Below are 21,461 nucleotides of genomic sequence, written 5' to 3' on the forward strand. Positions count from 1 at the left end.
ACTTTTTCATTTTGAACTACACTACAATTAATATTCCATTAGAATCTCTACGCAGAACACTTTAAATTTGAATTTTTCTAGCGACCGCCAGCCAATTGACAATTAGCCACATCTACGTTCCGTGTAGTAAGTAGCGCCACCTATTCTCGAGGCTATTATCTTAAAAAAAAGAAAGCACCTGTGTTATAAATTAATCCCGCATTGTTTATAAATTGTATATTTCAATATATTCACTCTCTATTTAAAATCATTAATATTGTAGATGTAGAGAGCTACTTATAATAAAAAACTTTTGCATTCCACCAGAATGTATGCAACTCACATTTATTAGCGTCTACATTGACAGTTAACCTACCATCACCATCTGTCAAACAGTTGTTAACCTTTAAAAAATCAAAATAAGCTTGCTTCTAGTTTGTATATAAAATTCATCAAACAAATAATGTCCATTGAATTAACTGTGAAACTAATACCGTTGAATTACATCAATAGCTGACAAAAAAGTTATTTAAAGAGTCCGCAGAAACTGAAAACATCCATGACAGTGGTATTGGAAAGAGCCAATAATGTTAGAATCCCCTTAAACAAACTAAGGAAATCACTAAACATAGTGTTAAAGCGCAAAAATTTGGTGAAAGAACAAAGAGTAGCCAAAGTTTACTTAACTAAAATGGATCTAGAAAGTGCAGGGACCAGTAATGGTGTGCCTCCAAAGAAGAAATTTAAATATAGTATTGGAAAAGATAGTTATAAATCATCTTTAGCGAGTTTACCTGTAAGTTTAGTGAAGAAGAGGTGATATGTTTTGCTTAAACTGTTTGTTTGTTTTAGAAAGTGGTTTTACAAAGGATATTTTCATATTTGGATGTGAGGTCTATACAAAATTGTGCAATCCTGTGCTCAACATTCTACAATTTATCGAAAGATAGTTCTTTATATAAAACATTAAATTTAAATGTAGGTATTTACTAAAAGGTAGAGTTTTTAGATAAATATATTATAATGGTATCAGAGCGGATGTATAAAGTATACTGTGGTAATTAATTAACCAAGGTTTACATTTAATGTGCTCAACATTCTACAATTTATCGAAAGATAATTCTTTATATAAAACATTGAATTTAAATGTAGGTATTTACTAAAAGGTAGAGTTTTTAGCGAAATATATTGTAATGGTATCAGAGCTTATGTATAAAGTATATGTGGTAATTGATTAACCAAGGTTTACATTTAAATTAACAAATAACTTAAATTTTCGTTAATATCTTGTATTATTGGTTCTTTAATTCTTATGTATTCTAGCGTTCAAAAATTTTTAAATAGAATAGTAATTCAAAATTTAGTGACTGTATATTGTCTGTTTGTTTATTGTTATCTTTATTATCTATAATAACAAATTGTTCTTGTTTTTAGTATGAGATGTCTCCCCAAGCTATAGAATATTATATTTCAAAAGTTACAAACCCAGACACCATAGAAATATTGTATGAAAATGAGCAGAGCAAAGATGAGGATACGACATGGTTTGATACTTCCATTGTCAAGTAAGATTGTTGTTTTACTGTTTATATAGAGCCATAGAAAAAATCATAATTTAAGCAGGCCATGGAGTCACTAATTTCTACAGGTTGGTAGTAGCAAAGAATATAGACGCTTATAGAAGAATTTTTCACTGTTATTTTTGAGCATAGCAAAAGATGGGACATAGATAAAGAAAAGTGGGACGAGTGGAACGCACGTGTTGCACGTGGTACCACTAAGGAGCGGTTTGCTTCTAAAATATGAAAGAGTGGGGCAATAAATGCAACTTTAGATATTTTTATATGTAGATGCCGCGTGGTCGTAGAATAGGATTAAATTTTTGCGTTTTATAAAATTGTTTAAAGAAAATAATATTATTTTAACTTTTAATAAATTAATCTTTTTAGAAAAATTATTATAATTCAAATTTTTAATTGAAATATGTACAAATCTTAAGTATAAATCAGTTTAAGACTATATTGTAATAATTTCACCAATATTCATTCATTGTGAAAATTATGTTTTAGATACTATTAGTTGTTATTTTAAAACAAGATTAAATAGTACCCATACAGCGTAAAAACTTTCACATATAGGTACTATTCATTAAAATGTACTGTTAAAGTTTATTTTGTTATTTCAAAAATAAATCAGGAATGCTTTTTGTTGTTATTGAAAAATTTTGGATGAAATGGCAGTTTTGGCGAAATGGAAAATTTCATAATTTAGTAAAAAGTTTCATTGAATACTTTTTTTTTAAATTGAAATTTTTTAAAATTGTTTCGTTAATTTCTGGGCAGAAAAACAGTATAATAAAAAGTTATGTGACGGTTTTTCGTTGTGTTGGAACAAACCAATTTTTAATTCAAAGTTATACAATTAAAAAAATAAATACTTTGAATATTGTAAATATCATACATTTTTAAGTTTTAAAATTAAAAATTTAACAATTTAATATATTGAAAATAAAGATTTTATTGTGAAAAAACAAAAAAAAAGACAGTTTGCAAATCAATGGCATCGAAATTTGTTTAGGCGTAGATGCAAAGTTACCCGTTCGTACTCCTTTCCCACTTCCCCCTAACTACATATTTCATTATGAAATTTTCAAGATAGTTTTAAGCCGACGGCCACGGCACCACGCTGTGAGTTTATGCAGCCACCCTCTTAAACCGTAACCAAATCGCCCATTTGAACTGGTCTTCTATAAGCGTCTATCTTCTTTGGTAGTAGTGTAGTCACCATGATGAATGACATGACATTTATGGTTTGACTTTGTCAATGTAAAGATTGGTTAGGCCTATATTTGTAACAAAAATGTTTTAGAAAATTGAATAAAAATGGCATTGAACACAGCAATTAGTAACAGTTCAATTAAAAGAGAAACAATTCAATATTTTTTTAGTTTTTAGACAAATAACTCTCCTATATATGATACACAAATATCCAAAAGGGCTAAAACATGTTTTGTACCATTTTATTTTCTTTAAAGTCACTTTATGTGGTATTTATTGCATTTATTATGAATTCCTTATATGGTCGTGACTAAACATTGAAAAGAAGAAAAGAGCATTCCAAGGCTTGCTCTAATTACGTTTTTTTAATGGCTTGTTATTATTCAGTAAGGTATATTTATTATTTTTATTTTTTTTTTTTTTTTTCATTAATACTTTCACTGCAGAAGCTACTATATGGCATCTTGCTGTTTTCTTAGTCTGTGCAGAAAGCACCATTTGGTGTTATCTGTATATTGAATATGCTATCAAACAGATTGTATTGCACAGGGGACTGTTCTGAAATAAAGTTCTGTAGTGAAAATGTTAATTAATAAACATCATATATAATCATTAATTGTTATCAAATATTGATGTATAATAAAACAAAAAACTATTAAATAACTAACAATTTCTTCATGTTTTTAGGGTATTGAGGAATTGTGGTGACAGTATTGTAACTTTGAAAATAGAAAATTGCAGGAATGAAGAAGTATTATTGAACATAGCAGAATGTATAAATTTGGAAAGTAAGTTACTGTTGTAGTTGCTATTAGAAACAGAGAAAAATAATATATATATATATATATATATATATATATACATATATATATATATATATATATATATATATATATATATATATATATATATATATATATAAATATGTTGGAAATATCGGGTATGTGGTCTATATTAAATAAAAAAATCTTTGTTTTTTCTAAAGCTCAATATTTCGCCATTTATTTGATGGCTTCATCGGGAGTAACTGTAAAAAACAAACATTTCAAAACACTGACGTACACTTAGATTTACAATACTTACAGAAATTAAAAGATTATACACATAAATAAAATTGAATACTAACATAACATTATTGTTGATAAAACTGTACATTTAATAAAATGCATGTTAAAATTTAAAATATCTTTGAGCACGTTCGTTAACAATAAATAAGATGGAACAAGTAAAAATTATTTCAAAATGCAAAAAATAACAATGTAAGAAAACATTAGAGGAATAGTATTTCTTTAATTAATCATTAAGGCTAGTTGGTATGATTAATCATTAAGGTGAGTGTAGTTTTAAATTTTGTTTAATATGTTGCAATATATGTTGCTTAATTGCCCCGTGTCTGTTTTATAATTTAAAGTTTGTTTATTTTTGTTAATGTGGTACATCTCCAAAAATAACCTACTTTTGTAATTTTCAGTCTGTGCCAAAATACGAGTATTGTTGTAGTCTAACAGATGACCGGTGTTTTTGTAGTGCTCGACAACTGCGCAAGAATTTTTTCCTAAGCGGCAATCACTTTTATGCTGTGTGATACGTTGTTTTAGCCACTGCGATGTATGGCCAATGTAGCTTTTTTCACATACTAGACACAGTATTTCATATACCACATTACTCCTATATAGGGTTGGTACTGGGTCTTTAATTTTAGAAAAAAGTTGTTTGCTATTTATGGTATTGTATTTAGCTATATTAATATTGGAAACATCTTTAAATATGGATACGACAGACTGGGTTAGACCGTTAATAAAGGGGAGTGTTTTGTAACAAAAAACTCCCCTTTATTAACGGTCTAACCCAGTCTGTCGTATCCATATTTAAAGATGTTTCCAATATTAATATAGCTAAATACAATACCATAAATAGCAAACAACTTTTTTCTTTTAATTACAAAATTACAAAAGTAGGTTATTTTTGGAGATGTACCACATTAACAAAAATAAACAAACTTTAAATTATAAAACAGACACGGGGCAATTAAGCAACATATATTGCAACATATTAAACAAAATTTAAAACTACACTCACCTTAATGATTAATCATACCAACTAGCCTTAATGATTAATTAAAGAAATACTATTCCTCTAATGTTTTCTTACATTGTTATTTTTTGCATTTTGAAATAATTTTTACTTGTTCCATCTTATTTATTGTTAACGAACGTACTCAAAGATATTTTAAATTTTAACATGCATTTTATTAAATGTACAGTTTTATCAACAATAATGTTATGTTAGTATTCAATTTTATTTATGTGTATAATCTTTTAATTTCTGTAAGTATTGTAAATCTAAGTGTACGTCAGTGTTTTGAAATGTTTGTTTTTTACAGTTACTCCCGATGAAGCCATCAAATAAATGGCGAAATATTGAGCTTTAGAAAAAACAAAGATTTTTTTATTTAATATAGACCACATACCCGATATTTCCAACATATTTATAAATTGTTTTTGGTCGAAATAATCACGTTAAATATATATATATATATATATATATATATATATATATATATATATATATATATATATATATATATATAATGGCTATGATTAATGTAATTTTTTATGTTTCAGAGATAATCCTTTACAAATGTAAAAGTACTTTTAGCTCACTGTTGTCTCTATGTACACTGAGGAGCATACATTTTGCTTCATGTCATTTTCCTGTAAAGATTGTGAAAGAAGTAATAAAAAATAATGTAGACTTAGTATATCTTCATTTATGTAAGTATTTATCAGTTGATTTAGTTAATGCTTGTTTTCTATGCTTTTTACAATTTTCTTCACTAGATTTTACTATTTGTAACCCTTAACTTGGCAAGGAAAAAACTTTAAATAAAAAAAAGTTTTCTGCATTATTAAAAATAACTATATAACTAGTAAAATAATTCTGTGCTTTAATTTTTATGTATCTAAAGAATACTTTGATATCAAGATGTGTATTTTGATACAGATTGTCAAAGAAAGTAAAAATGTATGCCAATTTAAACACTAAAATATGAGTTGATTTTTATTATCAAAAAGAAATAAAATTCAAAGTAGTACTAAATTTTATTTGAAATAGTATTTAGGATAATAAAATTACTAAAATAAGGTTTCAGCATTGCCAAAGGAAAGTGTGGAAGTTCATCAAATTTTACATAATCCACTGGTGATGGTTTAAATATGGATTTGATTTTGTTTGGTCAATTTGGAATGATTTACTTTAAGATCTTCACTTCTCATTCACTTCACTTCATTTTTAAACAAAATGGTATCAGCAATTGATACAATTGATAAAGAAAAATCTTTTAAATTTTGAAATGAGTGTCAGTTGCAAAAATGTGAGATTTTTATATAACAATCAACTATTGTTTAGATAAACGTCTAGTAATAGTGAAAATGTAAGGTGACGAAAATGGATATGGATGAGTTAAACATTCCATAGACTCCCAGATGACATTGCCGGGACTGGATACCAAATGGGAAAAAAACAACTTAAAAAAAATCTACTATGCAGATGACGCAATACTACTCTCTCAAAGTAAAGATAATATACAATATATCAGGAGCCTGGAAGAGTAAGGGCGAACCGCAAAAACCAGGTTTCGGGAAAACTGTGTTAAAGTTTACGAACATATTAAAATAGTAAGGGCGAATAAGTGGTGCTACGATAGTAGATATGCGGTCTACCGTCGCGTTCCTACTATATTATACGGTGTATCTTTACAGTGAATAAAACGTGTAACGCGTAAAAATTAAGAATTATTATTTTAATTTTACGGCTTATTCTCAACCCAAAATAGTAAATTGATATGACAAAGTATTAACCTGTAAAATTGAAATATTAATTCGTTTTACCTATGATTTTATTCACTCTGTAAAGATGGTATTTGTGAGTGTAAACACGTTCTACCTATTGATACGTCGGCCTATCACCATAATCTTTTCTTAGAAGGGTTTGAACACAATAATGATCCTTTGTAGGCAAAATATTTATTGCTAAGTACATACTAATAAACATTTTATACACTTTATGATTATGCAAATTACACCGTAATCCCTTCCCAGGGTTTTCGAAATCCAAATCCTTCAGGTAGATTAAACCATTGAGGTGGAATACATACTCTAGTAGCACCGAACAAGTTTTATTTTATTAATAGTAAATAAAAGAGGATTTTGCAAGATTTGCAAGGATTTTATGAAATAAAATGAAAAGAGGTTTAATATTTTTTATTCTACAAAATAAACATACCTAGTTTTTTAACAGGTTTCTGTGAGAGCTAGTGGTAGTGGAAAAAGTTGCAAAATTCACAAATACAGCTTCAATTAAACTCAATTTGATTTTCATCGTCTACAGTTTCTTCGACTTCAGTTATATCAATTCCTCCACTAATAGGTTCTTGTAAAGTGTGCTTATGAGGCATGGGTACATAATCAAAAAGATCTTGTAAGTCTTTTTTCTTTTCTTCTGTAAGCTTGATGGCACCCTGGTATTTGAGAGGAAGTTGTATAGATACTATCTAAGTTAAAATTTGTTACATCGTGAAGTCTCTTCGTCCCTTTTGAAGTATGACATTTGTAGAAATATCCGTGTTGTATGCTGTTTGAATTTTAAAGCCCATCTTAAAATCTGTTGAAAATTCGAATATTCTACCATCCTTAAAGTTAGCTCCCAATATTTGAGATTTAGTTGCTGCTTTTTGAAGAACGCTGAAATCCTTAACCATTTCCCTCGTGACATTACCAACTTGGAAGTTGTTCTTTTTTTTCGTGTCTTCAATGAAATGGATATAGTGTTGTTTTCAAAATACTTCACAGTCCTTGATCTTTAATTTAATTGAACTGAAATCTCGATCACAACCCATCATCGAATGCCCAGACATTAAAAAAACGTGCTTAATAAGATCAAAGCGGTTTGCATGAATGTGGTGGAGGTTAGACAAAACAACGTTTATGTTCTTATTTTGCCCGGCACAGTTATCACTAAAAATTATAACTTGTCGCACTTACTTGTTAACAAAGTTCTCCAAGTAGTGACTGAGAAAACTGGCTATTTCACACGATCCGCGTTTAGCGATGGTTTCATCCCATACATACATTACGGCTGTTCCAGTTTTAACGTTATGGATTCCTAAATTATAAGTCCACATTTTTCTTTTGTAATATTGTACGTTGCAGGTAAGTTTAGGCGTGGGTAATACTTGTTGTAAATCAACACATATAACTTCAATATTTGTATCCTGGTTGCTTTCGTAGCTTTTCATCATAAACTGAGCAGCTTTCTGCTTTGCTAAATGAACCTTCAGTTTCGTATCCAATTCAGTTATTCGGGGAGAATTCGGGTTACTAGTCTTTAACCCATTAATTTCAATTTTAGTCTTAGAGCAGGTATTACATTCATCAACAGAAGGAGGCTGAACACCTATATTGAATTCATTGACAAAAATATTTCGGGTAGTAGGACTCTATCACAGGCTGTTCTTCAGGATATGTGTTTCTTAGCCATTCCATATAAGCTCCATATGCCCCAGTAATTGATGAACCCGGTGGCATATATTTTCGAAAAGGACTTTTGGCTCTGTTATAGTGACTGGAAACAGTAACAAGAGAACCAATGTGATCTCTGACCAACTGCTTTCTATATCCAACCATTTTATTTCCTGGGCATAGCTTCCCTCTGTTGTCACTCAGCACAGTTCCTGTGGTGGTCTGCTTGTCTAAAACAACGCGAACTCTTTTTTCACTTATGCCATGGATGGTAATAAAAGCCTGACGACAAACACATTTTCTTTCGCCATTTATTGAAACACTGTACTCTATGGTCCGAAGCTTTCTACTAGCTCTGTCAGTAATTAAAGACTTTTTACAATCACTGAAACTTAACAGTTTTGAAAGGTATTGGTTTTGATTATCATAGTTGCCCAGTTGCCAAAAATTATTGAAAATCATATTGAAATTGTTCATGCCCAAACTTTCAAAACACGATTTACGACACTTACATGGTGGTCCAATTGTGCGCGCAGATACAGGTCTGTTTGTATTTCTGGAAATGTACGCTTCACCACAGTTTCGTTTGGTTTTACACACGTTAACAACCCATTGTTCCGTGTTCTTTTGCTTCCGCCTTGTGTTCTCGGCGTTCATTTTGAAATAAATCGGAAAAAACACTACAACTTTAACGCTAATGTAACCGCTAATGTAATATTAAAACTACAAGCATACGATCGTACAGAAAAACTCAAGAAAAACGCATACATCTGCATACAACGCAAGAATGTCCCACCAACTAAAGCTACAGAAACACCGGTATGTTAAGTAACAGGGTTATAGAGGAGTAGGGGCGAACCTTGAACGGAAACGCAACGATAGCTTGTGGGTTCGCCTTTCCTCTTCTAGACGATTATGCCGTTCAGTTTCTGACATGAATTGGTTTCTATCTTATTTTCTACAGAATTTTGGGAGTATGAAGGGCGAAACATGGTATTATAATGATACAGACGTATTCTTTAATAGTATGTGGGCAAAATGAGACTGTTTTTCAAATGACCATTTTCGAATTCTTACTCCTCCAAGCTCCTGATATGCTGCACCAATTTAATATAACCGCCAGAAAATTTAACATGTTGATTTCCCCAAAAAAGACAAAATGCATTGTTATAACAGTAAATTTATTAAGATGTAAATTGGAACTAGAATGTCAGATAATAGAACAAGTGAAGGAGTTTGAATATCTAGGCACCACATTATCTAGCTACAGAAAGCTCGAAACAGAAGTGAAAGGTCAAGTGAACAGAAGTTATTTTTGTGGAAATATAAGTTATTATAATCTTTGGCTAATATTTTAACAAAAAATAATATTAGATTTATTGCAATGATTATTTTACCTGAATATATCAATTACTACTTAAATCCATGATCATTTAGCACTGTAAATGACTTTAAAATTGATAAGAAATGCATGTTATTCTATTTTTAGCAAATAACGTGAATGTCAATCCTAACGAGGTATGTGAGATGATGTCAATGGAAAATCTGGGTCTCAAAGAGATCCATTTGAGCGAGAGAAAGACGTTGAAGGCAAAGAGCCTGAGGACGCTAGCAAGACTGACTAATTTAAGAAAACTCGAATTGATGTCCTGTGCCGGCTTTGATTGCAATCCTGAGGATTCTTTGGAGCTGTTGGCAGCTGGTTGCACATATCTGGAAAAGTGAGTACCTATTTTATTTGTTTTTCAATAATCTTTTAAAGTTCTTCTCCCAGACTTTTTCAGTGCCTGTCTTCCTTATAATACACGTAGTAGTTAGCGAAAAAAAAAAATATATGTCTGTGATTCTGGAAGAAAACCAACATATTGCTTCAACCGGATATATTTGTATATCCAGAAACATATTTATGTAAAGATATTTTATTGATTTGCATTTAGAATATGTCAGCCCCTAACCAATCGCGAATATTTGAATTATAAACTGCCGTTCTATGGGCGAACAATATCTCAATGCTCTCTAGACTCCTAATGTCAACGTCCATGTCAGGATTTACGCATGCTAGTTGTATTCTGGGAAAATGGATTTCTACATCTGTTTTTTTTTTTAACAAGTCCTCGAGTTATTTACGTTTTCCTTCAGTCTTACTTCTTCTTTCATTATTTTATGTTAAAATTATTCTTGACTCTTGGCTCAAAGTTATTCTTATCTCAAAAGAAGATGCCAAATTTGTTCTTAAGAATAAACAATTAATTGCTATTCCAAGCATCAGAATATTTGGGGATCAAACGAGGGCTCAACAGGAATATTTTAAACTGATTAAAATAAACTACAATCTTTAATTGATAACGGTGATACTAACAAAACTGTTGATGCATAAATAATAATCAACTATCGTTTCAAAATCCATCCAAAAAAAACACTTTATAAACCCCAATATACCTTTTAAGTCAGATATAATTTATCTCAACACCCAAAACATAGTTAAAAATAGAGATCAAGTCCAAGAATCCATAACTTGCTATAAACCCAAAATAATTTTAACGAGCAAAAAAAGGACGGCATCAAATACTGAGGTGAAACTTGAAAATGATTGCCTTATTCGCTGTGACTCAACGAGTAGATACACTGGAGATGTCATGCTATACATCAACAAGCATTATGATTTTTCAAATTTTAAAACATTTCAATTGCGTGATAATTATCGGTGCAAAGTAATAAAAGTTGATTTTAAATCCATGCTTTACTTGGTGGGGTATTTATACCATTCACCATCCAAATCTGATGCTCAATTCATTGAAGATTTGGAAGAAATATGTGATGCTTCATTTACTGCAAACATTCGTTGTGTGTTAGTTGATTATTTTAATATAGAGTTGTTGGCTAGTAATTTCTATGAGGAAAAAATAAAAAAATTGGTTTCTGCTTATGGAATAAAACAATATATTAGTAATCCTACCGATATTACTGATTAGCAAAACTTTGGTAGATTATGTGCTTTCCAATCAAAATAATATAAGTGATTGTGTTCAGGATTATCCAAAAATAACTGATCATTCTGTTATTTCAGTAAATATCACCAATAATAATAGTTATAGCCTATGTAATTTATGTAATGATAACTTAAATAAAATCAAAACTAGTCTTATTATGTGTCACTTTAATTTAGATTCTGTTGATATTAATATCATTTACCAGGAAATTTTGCAAAATTGTGAAAACGTAAGCAATGGCATAACACCAATTGTAACATGTCAGTTTCAATCAAAATTACCTTGGTTTGATTATGAGGTAGGTACAAATTAAACAGCGTGACAGAGTTTATAAAGATTTTAAAAAATTTATTGACGTCGAGATGCCGAACTCTGTAATCTTTGAAACTGCTGCAGGTCCAAAACGATTAACAAACAACATAGAAATAGCTAGCAGTCTAGTGTAAATAATAATCTACATTCAAATTTTGAAGAATTTGAAGAGCTTTCTATGCAGGATTTGCGAAAAATTGTTGGCAATTTAGATAGTAAATTCTCATTGCACGAAACATTAAATTGAATAATAGTAAAGTAAATATTTGAAACCATTGGACACATTATGCTGAGTTTAATTAATACGTCTCTTACTACGGGTAGAATTCCTAATGTATCAAAAATAAGTACTTTCACCCCTATACAAAAAAATACCCAATACTATCAAAGCTGAAGAATGTCGACCAATCAATACTTTATCTCCTACAGAAAAAACTATTAGAAATTACTCTTTATAAACAATTATTGAAACAAAACAAAAAAAATTTAATCAAAACTCAATTTGGTTTCGAAAACAATTCTCTTGTGAATTAGGTTACAAGTTAGATTATGTCACATAAAGAATAATTTAGATAAAAATAAGTACGTAGTCGGTGTATTTCTTGATTTAAAAAGAGCTTTTGAGACCATTGTCAGGACAATATAGATTTTTAAACTTAACCAATATGGTATAGGAGGTATAGTAATTGCGTCGTTCGAACATTGTTTTAAAGCAAAACCGGCCTAACCAACATTTTCTAATATTACAGCATATACCAATCTAGCAGGTTGATTGTGCATCATAGAAAATGACAAAAATTTGAAAACATGAATTGGCTAACCCACGAAGTTGTGGATTATACCAAAATTGTTCATTACATAAATACTTAAAAGAATGCAAGAGTGGGCTAACCATCCTATTTGTGGGATAGATCTTTAGAAATAAACCTTTTTTTTGTAAAAACCTTTGTAAACCTTTTTTTTATAAAAACCTTTCTAATGGTAGAGTAGATAGATTTTTATAATAAAATCACAACTGAAGTTACACCGCAAGATAAAAGCGGACAAAGTATTACAGGTGACGACAAAACTACTGAAGAAAAAGAATTCCTTAGTAAATTTCCCACATACGAATGACAGTATACGAGGCATAAAAGTGAACATAGAAGTTGTTTTGCACCAGATTTGAGTTTAGGAATCATTTATAACTTTTAGAAACGAGAATATTTTTACTCGCTAGATATCAAAAAGGGGACAACTAGGAAAATACTTCAGCTAGATCATTTTTATCCCGGTGGACGTCCAATAACCGAAGCAAAAAAAAGATCTTTTGGAATTCCTTTCATTTATACCTCAATATATTATGGATTTTACACAAGCACCAGAACAATAAGATCCGCTATATACCCAGAGGAAGAGTTCACGAGGGAGATTAGGTATTTTTGTTACTTTGTGTTTTATTAAAGTTTATTTTCAACATTGATATTGTTTAATTGTAATGTACTCTAGGTCTAATCCACATTAATACCATAATTTTTTACTCATTTGAAAACCTTTTGACAACATATTTTTATTTTATAAAATAAAAAAACGCATATATTCTTGGTTCATGCAAATCCATTATATAATATTTGGGGTTAGACCACTTTTGCTCCTATAGCCTCATTTATTCTGTACATTAACGATAACGATATTTTTGTAATCTGTAAATTGATTAGTCTTTTTGCCAACTAAAGTTTAATGTGAAAAAAACAAATGCAATGTTTTTCACTACCAAACATAAATATAGTTTGTTTGATACTGAGAGCAAAAATTTAAATATTAATAATGAAAAAATTGATAATTTTGATAGTCACTTTGAGTACATCCTTAAAAAAATATCAAAAAACTACAATTTCTGAGTAGAACATGTTCAAATTTGTCAATGTAGACCAAAATTACGATATATAACAGAATTATTCAACCTCATTTTGACTATTGCTCATCAATTTTATTTTTATTTAATCTTAACAAACTTAACATGTTGCAAAAATTACAAAATCGGGGAATGAGAATAATTCTTAAAACAAATCGTCGTCCTCAATTGGGACGTTGTTAAATTCTTTAAATTGGTTCTCTGTTGAAAATAGAGATTATTTCACCATGATTTTGGTCTTCAAAATAGTAAATGGCTTATCATCTAAATATTTTCAAGAATTCATTTCTTTCAACAAAATATTCATTCATAAAACACCAGAGGTTTAGATGACATATATATTTATACCTAGAAGTACATATGTATAAAAATACGATAAATTCACTCTTTTTTAAAAGCTTCCTTAAGTTTAATTAATTACCTGCGTCTATAACAAATGAACTAGGTACTCTCAATAATCTTAAAACATTGCTCAATAATATCAAAAATTTATAGTGGACTTTTTTTATCAATATTGTATGTATGTACAATTTTTTTAACTGCAAAAAAAATTTCTACTGTTATGTACTTCCAGAATAGGATCAAATTAAAACATTTTTGAAGATTTTTTTTGAATTCTTCATTTCTTTTGTTTTAATAGGGTTTGTAACTCTTAAGTTACAATGGGAAAAAAAGCTAATTTTTCTGATAATTTGGGCCTATTTCGTCTTTCCGTATGTTTTTCTTCGGTAGAGAAGCGATAGCGTCCTCTTTTCTTTTCAGCTCTATATCTTGTTCTATTATAGATAGACTGAGCCTTCCTCACATCTTGAGCCTCTCTTTACAATCTTGACAAAGACAAGCGGCAATAAATGCTTTGAAATCTAAAACACTTAGTTTATTGTTTTTTCTTGTACCAAGTAACTGGGTGTCTCTTCTATAAAGTAACCAAGCATTCACAAATGCTAAGTCAAATATATGGAACACAATACGGAGGTACCACTTTTTTAGAACGAATCCTAGTTCTATAAATCCATGAACGAATCCATCAAGTCCACTTCGCCCATACATTTACTGTAAAACGTTACAATGTTAGGACATTCCATAAGAATGGTTTCATTCCTTTGTCCTATCTTTGAAGTTAACTTGTAAGATACGTGCCTACAAATAAACTCAGTAAATGCACCGGCTTGTTGTCGCACAATTTGATTGCTCTAAGGGTTATTCCTTCTGTCTTGTAGACAAGTTCTTCCAAACTCCCCCTTCCTTTCTTTTACATTTATCCTTACATCCTTTCAATCTGTTAGGACGCACCGTAGCTACAGAGGCAATGCCCAACTTGTCAAGTTCGATTTGAAATTGCATACTTGTAAACCAGTTATCAAAATATATCTTACGATAAGCATTTCTTGGAATTATTGTGGCCAATCGAAGAACCACATTTCCGCTGACTCCAACATTTGGTAAATATTCTGGATGCTCTGCTTTACCCTTGTACAGTTCAAAATTATATACGTTGGTATCGCACAGGAGAAACGCTTTAAATTCCCACTGTTTTGGTTTGTTTTTTATATACATTTTTAGACTGTTTTCCTTTGAAAGGAATAACTTGTTCATCCACTGATAGTTTTTCTGCTATTGGAATTTTCCGAAAATTTGCTATAACTGCTTCTAAAAGCGGTTTGATTTTGTATAACTTATCTCCGGGAATTATCTGACTATTGTCATTGAAGTGAATATTGTTTTTTATTTGTTCCCAGCGATTCCGACTCATAGTTTCTGCAACAATTAAAATTCGAGTAGACGCTTTCTAGTAAATTCTAGTTGAGGGTAAACCGTACACCGAAATGAACAAACATACACCGAAAAACTGTTCTATTTCGTTCTTGTCCACATTTAAGGATTTTTCGGTGTTCTTTTGGGTAGAATACAGATTTGTTTGATTGACTATACGGGTTTTCAGGTCCTGGCAGTAAACTACCTTTCCAAGGTGGAATTATCTGTGCAGAACGACTAGTAATTCGTTTCCATGTGATATTCTGATGATTCGGCACGTCCTTTTCGTCATCATTGTCATCCTCTTTTTCAATATCATCTTCCTGGTTCTCATTATTGTCTTCTATATCTCCCACGCTCACTTCTTCCAAAGAAACATTTTCTGAAATATGTACCGCTTCATCATCGTCACTGTCGGATTCTAGAATGGAATCTTCAGATTCATATCCACCAATGTCTCTAATTTGAACATTATTTAGTTCTTTCTTGCCATAAAATGATTTTACACAAATAGGTTCCATTTCTGTTACCACCTGCAAAAAAAATATTTTATACATTATGGACCATTGTAACTTTAAAGTTACAATGGTCCAACAATTGGTTACAACCTTTTTTACTCACAAAATACCTAATATTTTATTATCAGAGCGTATATTTGCTACAGTAAGAGTCAGAATGTACTTATTTTTAGTTTTTTTTTTTATTTCGTCAGCTAGTATAGAAAGTACTTGAAATTGTGATCAAAGTCACCTATTACAACGCTGCAACAGTACTAACGACATCATACGACAACTGCTAGAACCTATGCATAAAATATAACCTTATGTATGATTGGAATGTTCTGTGGTAGACAGCTGTCTGTAACCTTACAGAAACAACGGACGTTTACGGAAATATCAGGTTTAGAAAGTATTTATGACTCTTATTCAATATATAACTTAAGAGTTACAAGAGGCAATACAGGGTTAAATAAAGATTTATTTAACTCAAATAAAATCCTGGCAATTCTTTCAAATTGAATGCAGTATCTATAGAATTATACCTAAAAATCAAGAATTTGTCACAACTGAAAGAAGGCTCTGAAAAAAACTATAGTAGCAATAGTTTTAATGATTTAGATTGACTTCATTTTATGTGTGTCTAAAATATGAATATATTTGTTTTAGATTGTGTATCCACAATTGGAAAGAAATAAATGATTCAAACTTCATACCTGCCATACGGATGTTCACTCAGTTAAAAACTTTAGAGTTAAGAGGTACTAGTATAACTGTGAAGAGCTGTCGAGAAGCAGTCCTCAGTTTGCCATTGTTAGAGACTTTGGATGTGGTTAAATGCCAAAGGATAAAAAAAGCACAGGTGAATAGTAATTGAGGACTGGGTGTTATATCCATACAATGTTATAAAAACCCGTTTCAAATCTCTTTATCAAAGCTTGTTTAAAAATTTGTGGATTTCTTATAAAATTTGGTATCAGAAAAATAAAATTTAATGCATAAATATTATTTGGCAATAATATTCATAAAAATTACATATGCTTGAAAGCTAATTTCTCATAGCTAAATTATATATACTAGTCTAATTCAGAAATTATTCATTTTTTAATAATTTGTTGAGGACAATACTTAATTTTTAGCATTGTATGGATAATACATCATTTTTACATTGTAGTCTTTAACAGTTACTAATTATTTTTTTCGTTTTTAGCTACTACTACTTAGGAAAGACTTTAATGATTTAGAAATACCGATAGAATAAGTTTTTTTACCTAAAAAATAAAAGTTTTAGTTTTTTATTGTGCTTTTAATTCGAAATTTCCAGAGAAGATCTATCAGAGGCATACGAAAATCTCAAAATAACACGCTGAAATAAACTCAACTTATTTATAAGAATTATCTCTCTCTCTTGTCGTTTCCTCATTGCTGAGGATCGTGATTTCCTACAATGCCTGTCAATTCTCTCCATCTCTTGCGATTTTGGGCTGCTCTCATGGACTCGGAAAACGTCTCTCCAGTGGCTTTCTGTACTTGATCTGACCATCGGATAGGTGAGCGTCCTCTGCCTCTACGTCCCTTCTACGTTTCCGCACACAATTAGTCTTTCTAAGTTGTCATTGTCTCTTCTCGCACATTGCGAGAAGAGATAAGAATTATAAGATATGGTAAATCATAAATTATTATTATTATTATGTAATGTTATCGAGCCAAAGCTGAGCTTATGTAGCCCATAGTACAAAATATAAAGGTACTAAACAAATAATGTAATATAAAACAAATTTTCTAACAAAGTAAGAATAAAAATAATATCCAAAATAATTAGTTCTTAGAAAAGGTCTGACAATAATAACATATATATTTAGGGATTCTACAGTATTCACTGCCTTCCCTCGCTCAACCGTTTCCATCTCTCTCTGTTGTTCCATTCTCCATCGTTTAGTCCTCTCTTACTCATGGCGTCGTCTACTTCGTTCCTCCAGGATTTTCGGGGTCGTCCTCTTTTCCTCCTTCCTATGGGGCTCCATTCGGTTATTCTTTTTATCCATCTGCTGTCGCTAGCTCTTCTTACATGTCCATACCACTTTAGTCTTTTTTGTTCTATATATGTTAGTATGTCTGTTTCTATTGATGTTCTTTGCTTTATTTCGTCATTACTTCTCCTATCCATTCTTGTTACTCTGCAGCATCTTCGCAGGCATTCCATCTCTGTTGCTATTATCTTACTGCTGTTTTTCTTGTTTATGATCCAATTTTCGGCCCCATATGTCATAATACTTCGCACTAATGTTTTATAAATCTGCGTTTTTGTCTTCATATTTAGGTGTCTATCCCACCATACTGAGTTAAGTTGTCGGATTGCTGTTCTTGTTTGTCCTAATCTTTGTGTAATTTCTTCCTCTGTTGTTGCCTTTTTCGTGATTATAAACCCCAGGTATTTGAATTTATCCTTTCCTTTGATTGTTACGTTGTCATCAATCTGTAGATCTTCTATGTCTTCTTCACTTGTAGATAGGTACTCTGTTTTCGCGAGGTTAATATCTAGGCCAGCCTTGGTATATTCTTCTTGTAGTTTCTTCATCATGTAGCTGAGGTCGTCTTGGTCTTGTGCAATCACTACTTGATCGTCTGCAAAACTTAACGTATATAGGTATTCGTTCCGTACCGGTACTCCCATGCCTTCGCATTTTCTTTTCCATGTAGTCAAGGCTTTCTCTAAGTATATTTTGAATAGGGTTGGAGATGTGGAACAACCCTGCAGGAGCCCTTTTGTTGTGGTGAAGTCTCCTATGATTCTTGTTCCCATTTTAATGGACACTTTATTTTCTTTATACAGAGCTTTTGTAGCTTCTATGAGTTCCGTCTGTATTTCTAATTTGTACATTGCCTCCCATAGTTCTGACCTTGGTACAGAGTCATACGCCTTTCTCAGATCCACAAATGCCAAGTGTATATCTCTATTTTTTGCTTTTTTCTTTTCCAACAGTTGTTCCAGTGTGTATATGTGGTCTATGCATGATCTTCCTGCCGTGAAGCCTGCCTGATCCTCCCCGATTTTGCCTTTTATCGCTTGCTCTATCTTTTCTCGCAGTATCTTCCCATATAATCTTCCTATTGATGATATTACGCTTATTCCTCTGTAGTTTTCGCATCGTTTTCTATCTCCTTTCTTAAATATAGATGTCATATATGCCGCCGTCCATTCCTTTGGGAGCTGTTCTCCATTTATGGCTTTCTGAAATATCCATTGTATCATCCGGTGTAATTTTTTTGATCCGTATTTTATAAGCTCAGGTGAGATGCCTCCAGGTCCCGGTGCTTTCTTATTTTTGATTGCTTTTATGGCCGTTCTCATTTCCCTATCTGTTATTTCTATTTCTTGTTGTGGGAATCTGCTTCGTCTTCGCCTGTTTTCTTTTCCAATGAATTGTGGTCTTTGTTCTGTTAATAGTTCCTTGTAGTAGTCCTTCCATTCTTTGTCCTGTATATTTCCCAATTTAGTTTTTTCTTTTGAGTTTTGTTTCAATCCTCTCAGTACTTTCCATGACTCCGAAGTTCTTGTACCTCCTATATATGTTTCAATATTTAAGCAGATTCTTTCCCATTCTTCATTCTTTTGCTGTGTTATTTGTTTTTTCACTTCTCTATCTTTTTCTCTATATTCTTTATAAACTTCATCGTTGTTTGTAGTCAGCCATTTTCTGTATAGTTGCTTTTTTTCTTCAATTATTCTTTTTGTTGGTTCATTTATTTCATTATAGTGCTGTTTATTTGATATATGTTCTTTTTCCCCAAGGGCTTCGAATGCTGCTTGCTTTATACTCGCCTTTATATGCTCGTATATTTCTTCGATGTTGCCGTATCTAAATTCTATTAATTTTTGGTCTAGACGTTGTTGGTATAGTTCTCTTATTGATTGTTCTTGGAGTAGTTCGATATTGTATTGTTTTTCTCTTATAGTGTTCAACGGTTCTTCTGTGGAGGGGGTCTTGTTATGTTTCCAATTAATGCCCATTTTTGCTGTCAGTAGTCTATGGTCCGTTCCACATTCTGCTCCTCTTTTGACTCGCACATCTTTGATCTTTATTGTGGTATCTTGTTTGATTATTATGTAGTCTATTATCGATTTCAGCTTTCGTGTTTCTTGCGTCCATGTATATTTATGAATATTTTTATGTCTGAAGAATCCGTTGGTGATTTTTAGGTTGTTTAATTCGCATAATTCAATCAGACGTTCTCCGTTATCGTTTTGTTCATCCTCTCCAAATCTCCCCACTACTTTATCGTTTTCTTTCCTTCCGGTTCTACCGTTAAGGTCTCCTGCTATAATTATCTCCACGTTCTTTTTAATTAGCTCTATTTGATTCTGGAGTTGTTCCGTGAAATGTTCTTTTTCTACTCTCGGAGAATCGTCTGTTGGTGCATATACTCCGAGTATCACTGTCTCTTTACCGTATATGTCTATATGCATTTTAATTATTCTCTCGTTGATTGGTTCCCATGTTCTAACCCTGTTCTGCCACTTATTTTTGAATTTTTGATTAGTATTCCTACTCCTGCCTTTGCTCTACATTCTTTGTTAACTCCGCTCCAGTAGTGGATATGGTCTTCTATTGTTTCCGTTCCATTTCCTTTCTTTTTGGTTTCTGTTGTTACTAGTAAGTCGATGTTGCTTTCTTTAAACTCTTTGATCACTTCCGTCGCCTTTTTGTTCCATCCTTGTATATTCCATGTTGCACATATGAATGTTCTATCTTTTCCTTCGTTTCGATTTTTGGTTGTTGAGCTTTGATAAGACTGGGTCTTCCGAACTCTTCGCAACATTGCCCCCCCCCCCCCGTATCCGATGGGGCTCCCTCTATCAGAGGTGTGGATTTCCACCCGGGGATGTGTTTCCGTATTTGGCTTTTTCATCTTGCGATTTTCGTTCTTCTTACCCTTACGTTTTTCTGTGTGTTAGGTTGCTAATTCCTATCGCCACAACCCCCGTTTGGAGGACCTTTTCTTCAGCCGCCCATTCTGGATCAGACGCTGTTGGCTCTTCCGCCCTCTTGACCATTGTGACTTTTCCAGCCATCCTCTGCTCTTGAGACCGTTGACCGGTTTTCACCTGTACCCCAGGCAGGGACCCTCACAGGGTGCTATCAGCCGGGTCAGCTGAACCCTGGTTTTTTTTAGAGGTGTTACTCCTCTATCCCTCCTCTTTTATCCGGGCTTGGGACCGGCTGCATCGGTTATAGAGCTACTCAATTCACCCCACACCAATTCAGGCAGAGTTCAGGCAAACTATTTTCTTGTGGTATATATATGCCACATTCTTTCTGTTTATCTACTATAATAGGTCGAAAGAGTATAAAAAAACGTCCATTATTATATTAGCCATTTTCTAAATTTTAAACACAACAAAATTTCGATTCCCTATTGATTATGTAAGTTGTATTATTAGTACCTACTAAATTCATCAGCTTGTAGCCAAATATGGTTTATGCAACTAATTTTAAATATAAAAAAACAAATTACGTTATTTAGCATAAATAGCATACGTTATTTCTTGGGGTGGCATTGTCAAACTCTCAAATTTGAGGCAACGTGCTCCCGCTTAGAACGTAAATTTAAGAGGTAAAACGTTGCATTGTGAGAATCTATTGATAGCGGTAATATTGTAATATGCGACGACGTAAGAATATGTTTACTGTTTGAAAATAACACATTGGCTCGGACTTGACTCTGAGATAGCGCGT

At 31.8% G+C, this 21,461-nt stretch overlaps 1 protein-coding gene across 1 annotated transcript; it reads left to right on the plus strand.

Annotated features, from left to right (window-relative positions):
* The first annotated feature begins 355 nt into the window (after positions 1 to 355).
* LOC140431835 (uncharacterized) lies at positions 356 to 17,021 on the plus strand. Its single transcript, XM_072519714.1, has 8 exons — positions 356 to 775; positions 832 to 957; positions 1,414 to 1,544; positions 3,444 to 3,544; positions 5,381 to 5,530; positions 9,765 to 9,996; positions 16,393 to 16,585; positions 16,934 to 17,021. The coding sequence occupies exons 1-8, from the start codon at positions 539 to 541 to the stop codon at positions 16,982 to 16,984; spliced, it is 1,221 nt and encodes a 406-aa protein (XP_072375815.1). The 5' UTR covers positions 356 to 538; the 3' UTR covers positions 16,985 to 17,021.
* The last annotated feature ends 4,440 nt before the right edge of the window (positions 17,022 to 21,461 follow it).

This window comes from Diabrotica undecimpunctata, unplaced genomic scaffold, assembly GCF_040954645.1.
Source record: "Diabrotica undecimpunctata isolate CICGRU unplaced genomic scaffold, icDiaUnde3 ctg00002099.1, whole genome shotgun sequence".
NCBI lineage: Eukaryota > Metazoa > Arthropoda > Insecta > Coleoptera > Chrysomelidae > Diabrotica > Diabrotica undecimpunctata.